The sequence below is a fragment of the Dromaius novaehollandiae genome, chromosome 5, assembly GCF_036370855.1.
Source record: "Dromaius novaehollandiae isolate bDroNov1 chromosome 5, bDroNov1.hap1, whole genome shotgun sequence".
Classification (NCBI taxonomy): Eukaryota; Metazoa; Chordata; class Aves; order Casuariiformes; family Dromaiidae; genus Dromaius; species Dromaius novaehollandiae.
Window position 1 is genome coordinate 26,998,550 of NC_088102.1, and position 11,405 is coordinate 27,009,954.

At 51.6% G+C, this 11,405-nt stretch overlaps 1 protein-coding gene across 1 annotated transcript; it reads right to left on the reverse strand.

Moving 5' to 3' along the window:
* Positions 1–806: 806 nt before the first annotated feature.
* EIF2B2 (eukaryotic translation initiation factor 2B subunit beta) lies at positions 807–7,599 on the reverse strand. Its single transcript, XM_026120337.2, has 8 exons — positions 7,354–7,599; positions 6,290–6,410; positions 5,523–5,671; positions 4,496–4,659; positions 4,097–4,192; positions 3,046–3,183; positions 2,227–2,293; positions 807–1,266 (listed from the first exon to the last, which is right to left on the reverse strand). Exons 1-8 carry the CDS (start codon positions 7,514–7,516, stop codon positions 1,109–1,111), a joined length of 1,056 nt encoding a protein of 351 aa, XP_025976122.1. The 5' UTR covers positions 7,517–7,599; the 3' UTR covers positions 807–1,108.
* Between the last annotated feature and the right edge of the window lie 3,806 nt (positions 7,600–11,405).

Here is an 11,405-nt window from a genome sequence, read left to right on the forward strand (position 1 = left end):
CTCAGGGTACAGAAACTTACCCCTAAGATAATAAATAGCCCAGGACATTTCTTAAAATAAGCAGACTTCCTCACAGGTTCCAGTTCCATTTTGTTTCTCAAGCTGCACTGCAGCAGAGTTTACTTCAGAACAGTAAAGATTAAGTCTTTGTTTAATCACAAACATCCTTGTTTTACATTGAAAGCCTCACTTAAAGACAAATCAACTTGCAACATTTGCTGAATCAAAAGCAAAACAAGGAGTGGAAACTACTTTTTTCTGCCTTAAATGTGTAGTGTATTGCTGTGCATTGATAAAAGGGACAAAGAAAAAGTGCTGTCACCAACTGGTAAGAGCTTCAAATTTTGAAGATTTTCCATGCTACCCTTTAGAAAAAGCAAGAACTTTCAGAATGAAACTAGATGTCTGTCCAAGAAGAATGGGTAGCTCAGTAATCGTAGTCATTTGGTAGTAGAGGAAAGGGAAGACCCTCAGACTACAACAAGCAAAGCAAGAATTTGAGCTCTGCCTTATATGCAGTGGTAAACAAGCTAGTTGATGGGAGTTTGAGGTCTGCTTTTCATCAAGAATGGAATTTCTGTTCCAGCATTTTACAAAAAGCCAATTTGTATTTCAGTAACCCCACAACAATTGTCAGAAAACTACTCTAAACAGTTCTAAGAGCAGTGCCATCACATTCATAGCTGAAAGCAGACCTTAAAGCCTATTATTGCAGTGTACATGCAGGCAACTCACTACACTGGTAAATCTCCTGCTAGCTAAAGAAACAAGTTAACTGTACATAGAAAATATACTAAACAGCAACATCACTGTAAACAGCCTTTATTGCAGCACACTATGAAATAACAGCTTGGCTTACCCAGAAAATGTATGACTTGCTGGTTCAAAATCAAAGTGGATTAGCAGGTCCATGGGGCCACAGTAGAGGGATCAAAACCCGTGCAAGAGCTCTGCTTTCTGTTGCTTTTGGATAGGAAAGACACTGCACTGAGCAGATTTCCCTCTGATGAACAGCAGCCCACCTTTGCAACATAGGCTTTAATTAGCTGTTTTATCCTTCTCAAGATAGGAAAAGTCTGGACAGTGACTTGCTTCAAGGCATTAGAGTTCAGAGTTCATAGTCATCTGGATGGTAGAGCTCACTCAGGAGGCGGTATATATAAGAAGGCGCATTACCGCCAATGTTAGAAATGAAGAGAGTAATGAGTTCTGGAGGGACGTAGTCAAACACTGGGCAGTGAACATTGATCTTTGCCAGGATCTCCCCTGAAAAGTGAATAACAACAGTATCAGACAACCAATTAAAACAAAGTAAATTTGGCCTTCTGCATGTCCTCCTGAGCCCATCAAGAAACTGACTATATATATGCCACCCTCAGGTTAGTACTGGGATGTCTTTTCCAACTTCCTCACTAGATGTATTTGAATTACAGCTTAGAGCAGTCTTGAATTGCTGGCAGCATTCTCCTCTTTTGATTGTTTTAACTGATAGTAATCCCAAATCCCTTCAGATGTAGATTCACAGAGAACCTGCCAATATAAAATTAGAATACAAGAATCCTGATGCTGCCAAAGTTACTATTTAAACAAAATTCAGAATGTCAGAAACAAAAACCTGAGCCAAACCTGACATATTCATTTCAGAAGTCTGTCACATAAAAAAATGGGACTTTGAAAAGCAGATTGGTACCTGAAAACAGGCTTGGGAACTGCCACTTTTCTAAAGATGGTGCTTGTGTAGGAAGCCCATTCCAGAGAGACAGTCTCAGCAACTAGCTCGAGTAACAATGTTTAAAGAAGCTTCCCACAACATGACTTGTGGGAAGGAAAGCAAGTGGCCCCAGAGTGGTGCATGTCTGCTTTGTCTTGCAGGGAATTGCCCCCTGGCACCATTATCGCAATCCTGTAATAAGATACTTTATATATCAGAGCAGAAGCAAAAGTGCAAAATGGTGTTCAAAGAAAATCCTTTTACTGTACTTCCCAGAAAGTTACATATGAAATAGGATGGTTCCTAGCATTTTTTTTTATGCCCAAGAAAACAGGAAAGGATTTTCTGTCTTTGGTTATAGGATAGTTACAGGTGGTCTGTATACAAGTGGAGGGTTACAGGATAGTCTTATCTCTAAATTTTGTGTCAGCTATAAAACAAAACAAATAAATCAGTCAAACAAACACCTACTGCCTAGACCAGCATGACCACCCTGTATAAGGAAGAACCAGTACCTTCTGTGAATGGCAGGACTTCTTGAGGTGACACAAACTTGTGGAATGAATCTTCTTCATTAGGGAACTGAATGAGACAAAAGAGTACAGTAAGGTCAGGAAAATGGAGACCATCTCATTATCCTAGTGAAAACAGATCCTAGGCGTTGGAAGAAAAAGCAGAGGAGAAAGACATGCCAGCAGACACTGCTGCTCAGTTTATAAGAATTATATCCTGCTTGCGTACAGAACCTGTGCAACATCTATAGGTGAAAGGCAGGTTTTCTCAGGGCTTTTACAGTCTCCTATGTCCTGGCTGTTCTACTGCAGAGCCTGAGGAACTGGAGCACAGACATGTCTTTCCCAACCTGCATCCTGATCTGACAATATTGAAAAAACATTGAGTGCTGGAAACACTTGAAAGCATCTCCTTTTACCTTCTTTGTAGGTAGTTTATACCTTAAATGGTGGAAGACTGTCTCTGAAATCTGTTATGGTTAAAGAAAAATAAGTATGGAGATACCAATCTCTAGAACATAACAATGGAGACCAATGTCTACTACACACCAGCACCTCAGCACATTTGTCAGTTTTTGCTGAAGGAAGGAACCTAAAAGAGCAGGGAGTGCTTCACAGAGATCCTGAGATGTGCCAGATGCGGATGAGGGTTTCCTAGCTGGAATAACAGCATTGGAGGGATGGCTCAGGTACCAACGTGGCCTTGGGGCAGGTGGTGCTCTTCACCCTGAGCCTCCATAAACAGAAACTCCCTGCCCCCCCCCCCCCCCCCCAAAATCTCTATTTAGGGCAGGTGCAGTACCAAAAAGCTGCTGTACTTACCTGTGGTGAAAGCTTGAACATAGGGGCACACACAATGAGTGGAGTGGAGTGGTGTTTAGCTGCCAGTGCCAGAGTGTGAGTCCCACTCACAGCAATCAGCGCACCATTGGCCAGAATTGTCTTTGTACCAATGATCACCTTAAAAGGCAAATTAGCATTAGATTGCAGGCTCCACAGCAAACTGAGGAAGGAGGAGATGAGCTTCCTGGCTTAGACCCTACTGGATGAATTGAAGAAGGAGCTTATCAGAACAGAAAGCCAAAGGCTAGAGTTGTAGTAGGGCTGTTGGATGCCTGACCCGTTTCATCTGACCCTGGCTGTGCACCGAGATGTTCCCTCCCAACAAGAGCATGACTGCAGCACAGTGAGGCCAGCACAGAGGACAAATGTACATTCTGTTGGAGGGAATGCCAAGTAGAAAACCTGGGTTGCGTTCCCTCTTCTGCTACAAGCCCATGGAGTAAGTTTGTGCAAGGAACTTGATTGCTGATGGCAATGGTTCCCTTACTGTAAAATGGGAATAATACAGTAGAGCAGCTTAAAATATAGAGATAGGGATTGGTGGGGCTGGATTTCATTGTATTGGTTTTTAGTAGTTCTGGCTGCAAAATTTTCATCTTTACAGTACTGAACACAGGCCTGTTCAAAAGGATGCACCTCAACATTACCCCTCAGTGCTCTGCCTTGCGTTCCAGGCAAGGGGAGCTTATCCCCTTTGGAAACGGTCCGTTTTGTTCCATCTTCTTTAAGAACTCTGAAAATAATCCTTTGAGGCTCTCCTGGCTCTGTTTCTTGTAACTGTTCTGCCTGTTAGGCACTGAAGCAGAAAGACAGCGGAGAATATCCTAACTGATTAAAACCTATCACCACACACTTAGCCATCACACTGATTTGGGCTCGTACACCGAATCTCCACCGTCTTTGTAAACAGGGATTGTTACAATTTTGAGTCTTCAGTGAAGAAATACAGCTCTCACTGATGGGAGCTGCAGCTGGTCTTGGGAGGCCTAAGCCTGCCATTAACTCCCTCCTCCAGCTGAGCCCTCCTTACCTTGTTGACTCGAGACATGACAGCAAAAATAGCTGCATCACTCATGACGGTAGTTTCAATGTTCTCTTTAGATAATCGGACAGCCATTTCATGACCCTAAAAAGAGCGAGAATACAATCAGTCCCCGGGAACACAACTCCTGCATTGCAGCTGTAGAGATACTAACACTCGATTCTTCCCTGAACTACAAAAATACCAAGTGACAGAGCACAAATATAGCTGTCTGCCTGAAGGACAACGAGCTGTTCTTGCCCTCTCAATTGCTGAGGAACTTCCCCTTGCAAAAGGCACTTGGATGTGTTGTGCTTGCAGCTTGTTCTCCAGAGACAAAAGAGTTCAGTAAGAATCCCTGGGACAATGCAGGGCCTGGAGGAAACAGCCCGCCAGCCTGGGTCTTACCTGGCAGAAAGGCGCACACTCTGCCACGATGACCTGGAACTTCCGCTTGCGGGCCGCTTCCTTCAGGAAAGCCTCAACAGTGCGTGAGTAGCCAATGGTCATGATCACTTCATTGGAGTGGATGTGCTCCAGCGCCTGCATGGCAATGTTGTCAGTGGTGCCCTCTGTAAGGGAAGGAAGCCACCAGTGGAAAAGAAGCCAGGCTCAACATCTGTGCTGAATCCAGCTCCAGGTGATGCGAGCAGGAGGAGAGGGCACTGCATGGAGTGCAGTGGATCCCCCTGGAGCACACATTAGCACACTGGGTCTTGTGGGACTACAAGAAGCTTCAGGAAAAGCAACACTTGTGCTCTGAAGGCTGTCCCTCAGCAATATCATTTTTTACTAAAACAATGCTACAAACACTAGAAGAGCAGAAGCAGCTTTACCCCCGTTCCTTTTACCAGTGAAGACAGACTAAGGAGCTGTCTCTAAACTGTCCTGTGCTCCTTAGCTACTCAGAAAAATGGACGTGTCAAAAACTTCATCACTAGGGGAAAAGATCAGGTCAACACTACTCCTGAGAGCCACCATACCCACAGAACAACTAGTGACAGAAGTCTACGGATTTCACAGCCCAAGAGCACTAGAACTACATGAAAAGGAGATGCTAGGCAACATGGGCATCAGAAGGAAGGCTGGGCTCCTGATCTGTTTAAAGATTGTAGGAAAAGAAAAATAAACCACAGTGCTTTCTGCACAAAGGTCAGATGAGCTCATAGCAATTAAGCACAACCTTGGTAGATTTATGATATTCTTTCTCACAGGGCTCAACTCAAGGCCTCTCAGACAACCAACAGCACAGACACCCCCTCCTCCCCCACTGTTCCACCCTTCTCTCAGACAGTGCATGCTACTCCCAGGACATGCATTCCTTCAGACTAAGCCTCCCAGATCTTTACTGTTTTCTTTCCAGCTAAGAGCAGGCAGAAACATCAGTTCCATCCTGTATGCAGTTCTGCTCCTGGCAATCCAGACCCATCCATACCTAGCTCTATTAGCAGCTCGTTAATAGCTTCAATAACATTAGCTCTAAGGAGAGGATAAGGGGTGCTGAAATCCTCGCTCAGTCCTCCAGAAGTCAGAAGTTTGTGCAGTGATTCTTGCTGGTCGCTTTCTTCACTGTGCCCGTGAAGCCTGCAGAGAGAACACAGCCCTTCAGAGCAAGAAGGGAGCGCGCGGGCACCGCCAGTCTAACGCTGGCCAGCAGGAAAGTGTCGGGACTAGTGTCCCCCATAGCACAGAGTGCCTGGATGTGAACACAGAGGAAGGAAAGGTGCACCCAGGAGTCACGGTGTGCTAAAGAGTTTCCCTAGCTGTCTGCAACAGAAAGATGCCTGAAGTTTTGCCAGTAAGTGCTATCCTAAGTAGGAAATCTCAAAAGCTGCAGCAGGCACGTGAAAAGCAGTGTTCAAGGTTACTGCTGCAGTGGAATGGACTCTCCTGGGAAAGCAAGGAGAGAACAGACCGAGGTCAGAGCACAGACTGTTCTGCTGGGAAGAGGGGAGCTCACACACCCACAACAGATAGGCCAAGTGGAGTTTCACTGGAGGAAATGTCATCAGCTGTTTCAAAAACTACAGGTCCTGCTGCTATTTCCTTATATGTTAAACTCACTGCATTCCTCTGTAGGAGAAATCAGAAAAGGGGGTGGCAAAAACTAAGTGGTCTCACAAAGGCAGCAGAACATACTGCAGGGAAGGTCTGTTCTGGGGTAACTAAGAGGAGTGCAGAAAGCGGAGACGAGTGCTTCACCTGCCGTACTCCTCCCGAATGATCTTCAGCACTCGCCGCACCATGTTGCCCACGGTAGTCTCCGATGGCTGGGCTCCTGTCATCCGCTGGCCCTCTGTCCGGATCAGATCCATGAGCTCCCCTAAAAGAGAGGGCAGCCTTGGTTATCACAGCACAGAGCTAACCTGTGCAAGCTTCAAACCAACCCGTTCACCCTAAAACGGTTCTAGAGCTAACAGCTGATTCAGGCACTAGTAAAACAGTAACACAATACCAAGAGAGAGTACAAAGTTCTGAGCAAAAAGCAACCCCAAGAGGCCATCAAGAGCAGGTAATTCTGTAGGATTTTTCTATAATGTGAGTCAGCATTCCCAAGTATTAACTTAGATGCAAAGCAAACTCAAAACTGTGAAACTTATAATCCTATAAGTAGTAAGTTTAGAGAGAAAACTCATTTGCTACTGTGAAGTAATCATCAAATAGTCTGCTTTTACTGAACTTTATTAATAATTCCACATATGGGATGAAGAACACATCAGTTAAATTCAGAGAACATTGAAATTAAAGGATCTGCAAGTGACAGCCACAGAAATCAAGGAGGAGGCTTTCCCAGGAAAGAATACAGAAACAGCTTGTACCACCTCTACAGACTACAGGGGAACACCGAAGCCTTGCACAACCAGCCTGGGATGTCGCTGAACTCACAGAGACTCGGAGGGACAAGAGAAGGCAAAAAGCACGAGGCCGAAGTGGGGGAAGCCTGTGCTTCCTCCCCAAAGGATGCTGAGAAAGGCAGGGGTTAGCGGGGCTCGGGGGAGGGCAGCGCTCCCCAGGGCCCGGCCAGGGCCTTCCCTCCCGGCTCGCCGCCTCCCTGACGCCGCCCGCTCTCCTCCTCGCTCGGCTCCTCACGGCGACGGCGGGCAGAGCACAGCCCCGAGCCGCGGAGCAGCAGGGCCGCAGCGCGCCGCCGCCAGACCGGCCCCGGGCAGCACCGGGACCCCGAACGAGGCGCCCGGCCCGGCCTCGCCCGCGACCAGCCGCAGCACCCGCAGGGGAGCCCCCAGCGCCCGCAGCCTGGCCCTCACCGGCCCGGCCCCACCGCCCGTGCGCGATGATCTTCCGCAGCAGCGCCAGCGTCTGCCGCGCCGTGTCCTCGGAGCGCGGCCGCTCCCCGCCGCCCCGCAGCCGCGCCACGAAGGCCTCGATCTGCTCCGACAGCTCCGAGCCACGCTCGGCGGCGCCCGGCATGGCGACGGCGGCAGCGGCCCAACCCGGCCCGCGGCAGCCGCGGCACACACCGCTTCCGCTTCCGCACCTGGTTCCATTGGCGGAGGCTGTGAAGCTGCTCCCGCCCCTCATGGCAGCGCAGCCAATCGCAAGCACGGCTGGTAGGGGGGAGGCAGCGTGCAACCGTATCCCATCGTAACCTAGGCGACAGGCGGTGACCTCTGGCTCCCGCCCTGCCGCTGGGGCGGGCACGTGCGCCCCCCCCCTGCGGGGGCTTGTGGGAAGACGGCGGGCCGGGCCGGGCTGGGGGTGGCGGCGTCGCGTCCCATCCCGGGGGCTCTGCGAGGGCGCCCCGCCGGGAGGGGCTCCCCCGGGGCCGCCCGCAGTGCCAGGGCAGGCTCCCGCGGGCCTGGGCCCTCCCCGGGCCGTCGCCACCGAGGAAGCCCGATGGGGCGAGGCTGCGGCAGCCCCAGGCAGGCCTGGCTGCTGGGGAGGCCGCGGTGGGACCCTGGTCCTGGCCCTGGACCCGGGTGCACCTGGGCCTGGAGAGGAGTGGGCTGCGACAGGGGCGAGCTGGCAGGGGCTGCGCCGGCACAGCGTCATGTCATAGCAAGGAGAGGTTGGAGCTGGGCAAGCCACGGGCATGACTGTGCCTGTGCTGTGGGAGGGAGCCGCCTGGGCGCGCTGGGTCTGGCGTGCTGTCCCCCAGCACGGCTGCTCTCGGGTGCTGCCCCACGGCCTGCGTGGCACGTGCTAGCTGGGCACTAACCAAATAGCAAAGTCACTTCTGCCTGAACTGGACGAGGGAACCAAAGAAGGGCCCGGGTTCCTGTGTGAGGAACAGCAGAGGAAGAGGCGTCTGCATGGGGCAGCGTCCGCGCCGTGTGCTGCGACTGGTGCCTCCGTGGAGGGGGCACGCGCTGGGCCTGGCGCAGGGAGGTCCGCACGAAGGAACATCGCGCTTGTGCTGCAGAGCAGCAGGGAGGGAATCGGGCCAGTGCCGAGCAGCAGGGAGAGTCCATTTGCAGCGATTTACTTTGGACAATACAGTGTTCCAGATGTGCAGAGCCAAAGCAAATGGGGTGGGAAAGGCGCAGTTCCTGGCAGTGCAATTGTTCTTGCTGGCAAAGCCAAAACCGGCTCTGGATAAGGCAGGAATGTTGCTCCTTTGTGTCTAGTTCCTGGAGCTCCGTGTCCAGGGAGCAGGCAGGAGCAGCAGCGTCATTCTCATCTCTGCTGCTTTTCCCCATCACACTGCTCTGTGTCCTGTTCTTTTAGGTCAGGAAACACAGAGCAGACTGGTTTACTCTGGAAGCTTTCAGCAGGCACTTACTAGGGACATCACATCTTTTTTACACTTGTCAGGTCCTCTTAGGACTTGCCCTACAGGCAGCTGCCATCCAGGGAGTGCTGGGCCCCAGGTGCGATACCAGCAGTTTGTGCTTCAGGTCTTGGGAACACAGTACTGGTGACTTGTCACTCAGCATCTAGCCTAGTCTCAGAGTCCCTCTGAACCCTTCTCCTGCCGCTTCTCCAACCGCTCCCATGTGCCTGGAAGCCAGCGTTTGTGCCAGCCTGGGGAAGCTCGCTGAATCCCTTGACTGCCTGGCAAAATCCACATGTCTAGGTTTGCCTGGATGTGCTTCAGGGGTGCTGCTGGCCTGGCTGCGGGTCAGATTCTGCCTCCACTCTGAGCTTGTCCTTTACCCCTGGCGAGAGTCCCTGGAGAATAACAACGTTGCCTTGGTGGTGGCTAAGCTGTGTTGGGCTCAGGCCAGGCCCTGCTGTGCTCACCAGGCCTGTCATCCTTTCCCTCTGCCTTTTTTACCCCCTTTCCCCCAGCTTTAGGGTATCCATTTTCTTCCATCTTACATAAATTGGGGGCTCCCTGGAGCAGCGCCAGTCCAGCTTGGTGTTTGCTCAAGGCAGCACAGCTGCCTGCTTTGCCCCTCCGCGCAATACTGCTGCAAATGAGCCACAGCAGGTGTGAGGCAGGGGATGGCTGCCTGTCCCCCGCGTGTAAGCGTGTGCCTCCCACGTGCCGGCCAGCCGTCCCTGCCGCTGGCTGTGCCTGCGTTTCGCTGTGCACTGCCAGCCATGGCGTGCAGGGGCTGCTCCCCCCATGCACCCTGGGACCAGGGCATGTGGTGAACTGGCCAAAAAAGAAAAAATCGTCGTTTCGGGAGCTTTCCTTTGTTTGTTTACTTATCTCACTAGTAAACAGTGCAGCCCTTGGAGATTAGGCAGGAGGGAGCAAGAGGAAGGGAAACCGGACTCTGAGGTTATGACCTCCTTGTGGACGCTGGGGCTGTTTACATTCCCCTGCTCCGGTCCCAGAGCTATTGCAGGACAGTTTCTTTTCAGCATCTCACCAGGCTGCAGAGTTTGCAGGCTCCCTGCTCGCGTTGCTCCTGCCCTGTTGCCCGTGGCACTTCCCTCTGGGCGCTGCCGCCACAGCTGGCTGGAGACGGCCGACAGCCCAGTGTCTCTCGAGGAGCAGAGCCCTGCGCTGAGTCTGCTGCCCCGTGTTTCATGAATGGAGAGCCCTGAACGGGCGTGCGGGGAGCTGTTAGCCCTGTGGCCCCACGTACCTGAGCTGACCAGAATCTGTGATCCTCCAGAGCTGAAAGGCAAACTCTGGACTCTGGGGGCTTGGAGGGACTGCAGTTAAGAGACATCTGGTTGCATCATTAGCCAGCAGCTGCTGCCAGCACCCAGTGAGTTGGGCGAGAAGTTGCCCAGGAAGACTGAAAAGGAGGGAGCAGGGAAAAGGAGGGCGAGTGGCACAGTCCTGGTGAGGGGAGCAGCAGGGCATGTGGGGAAGGCAGTTGGAAAGACAAGTCTTGATGTCCTCTGTACACTCAGCTAAAATCTCACTTCTCCTGCTGGAGAAGTGCAGCACAGGTAATGTGGAGAGGGGGGGTCTCTCTGCGTGTCCCTGAGCAGCTGGAAGGAGACTGCCCTGGTTGTCCGCAGCCGCTGAGTGTTGCGGGGCTGGAGCTAGACCCTCTGCCTTCCCCTCCTCTGCAATGGCCACAGATCGTAGCTCTGTTTGAGAGAGCTGCCTCCTGCGTGCTGCACCCTGCTTCCCTAGTGAGGCATATCCAGTTCATCTGGGAGACGCTTGGCTGTGGGGGCTTCCCAGCTGGGTGCACAAGCAAGCGAGGCAGTCGGGAGGACTGTGGATGGTGCTGCAGGCACACAGGGGAGCTGAGCAGGGCATGAGCTGGCCAGCTGAGCAAGAGAGCAGCACATACATTTTCTGGACCTACAGAAGAGCTGAAACTTGGCTCACCTCCTCAGACAGCTGCCCAGGGTAGCATGCTGCTCTGCTGTCAGGGATGGCTGCTGGAGTCACCTCTTTCCCTGTCCAGGTGCAAATTACCTCCTTCAACCCAATTAATTTTGCATTTAAGATAGCTGTCCCCTGGGGGGCTGAATTTAATCCCCCAATCCCTTCAAGTACTAGTGTAAGGGAGATGGAGGCAGGAGGGAGGCTGGGTGAGAGTCCAGGAGTGCTGGAACATTGTGTGCTGGGAGGCTGTTTGGATTAGAAACTCTCAGTGGATCAAGTGGGCTGGATGAAATGCCAGGGAGGGGAATCAGAGTTTGCTGAACTCTAGTAATTGGACTCGTCTGTAACACCCGGATAAGAAAAGTGAGCTGTTCGTGCTCAGTGCAAATGAAGGGAAGGAACCAGCATGCAAATGCCAGCAGAGACACAACCTTGTAAGAATAACAAGGCAGGCTGTCAATACAGAAGTTACTGTCAAGACTGGATAGGCAACAAGGGAAAAAGCGGTGTAGGGTTGTCTTGTCACCGGGGGCCTAAGCCACTTTCTGAACACAAGTGACTTTGAGGAGCAGTTAAAAACTGTGCAGTGTGTGGCAGTGGGGGGGACACAAACCA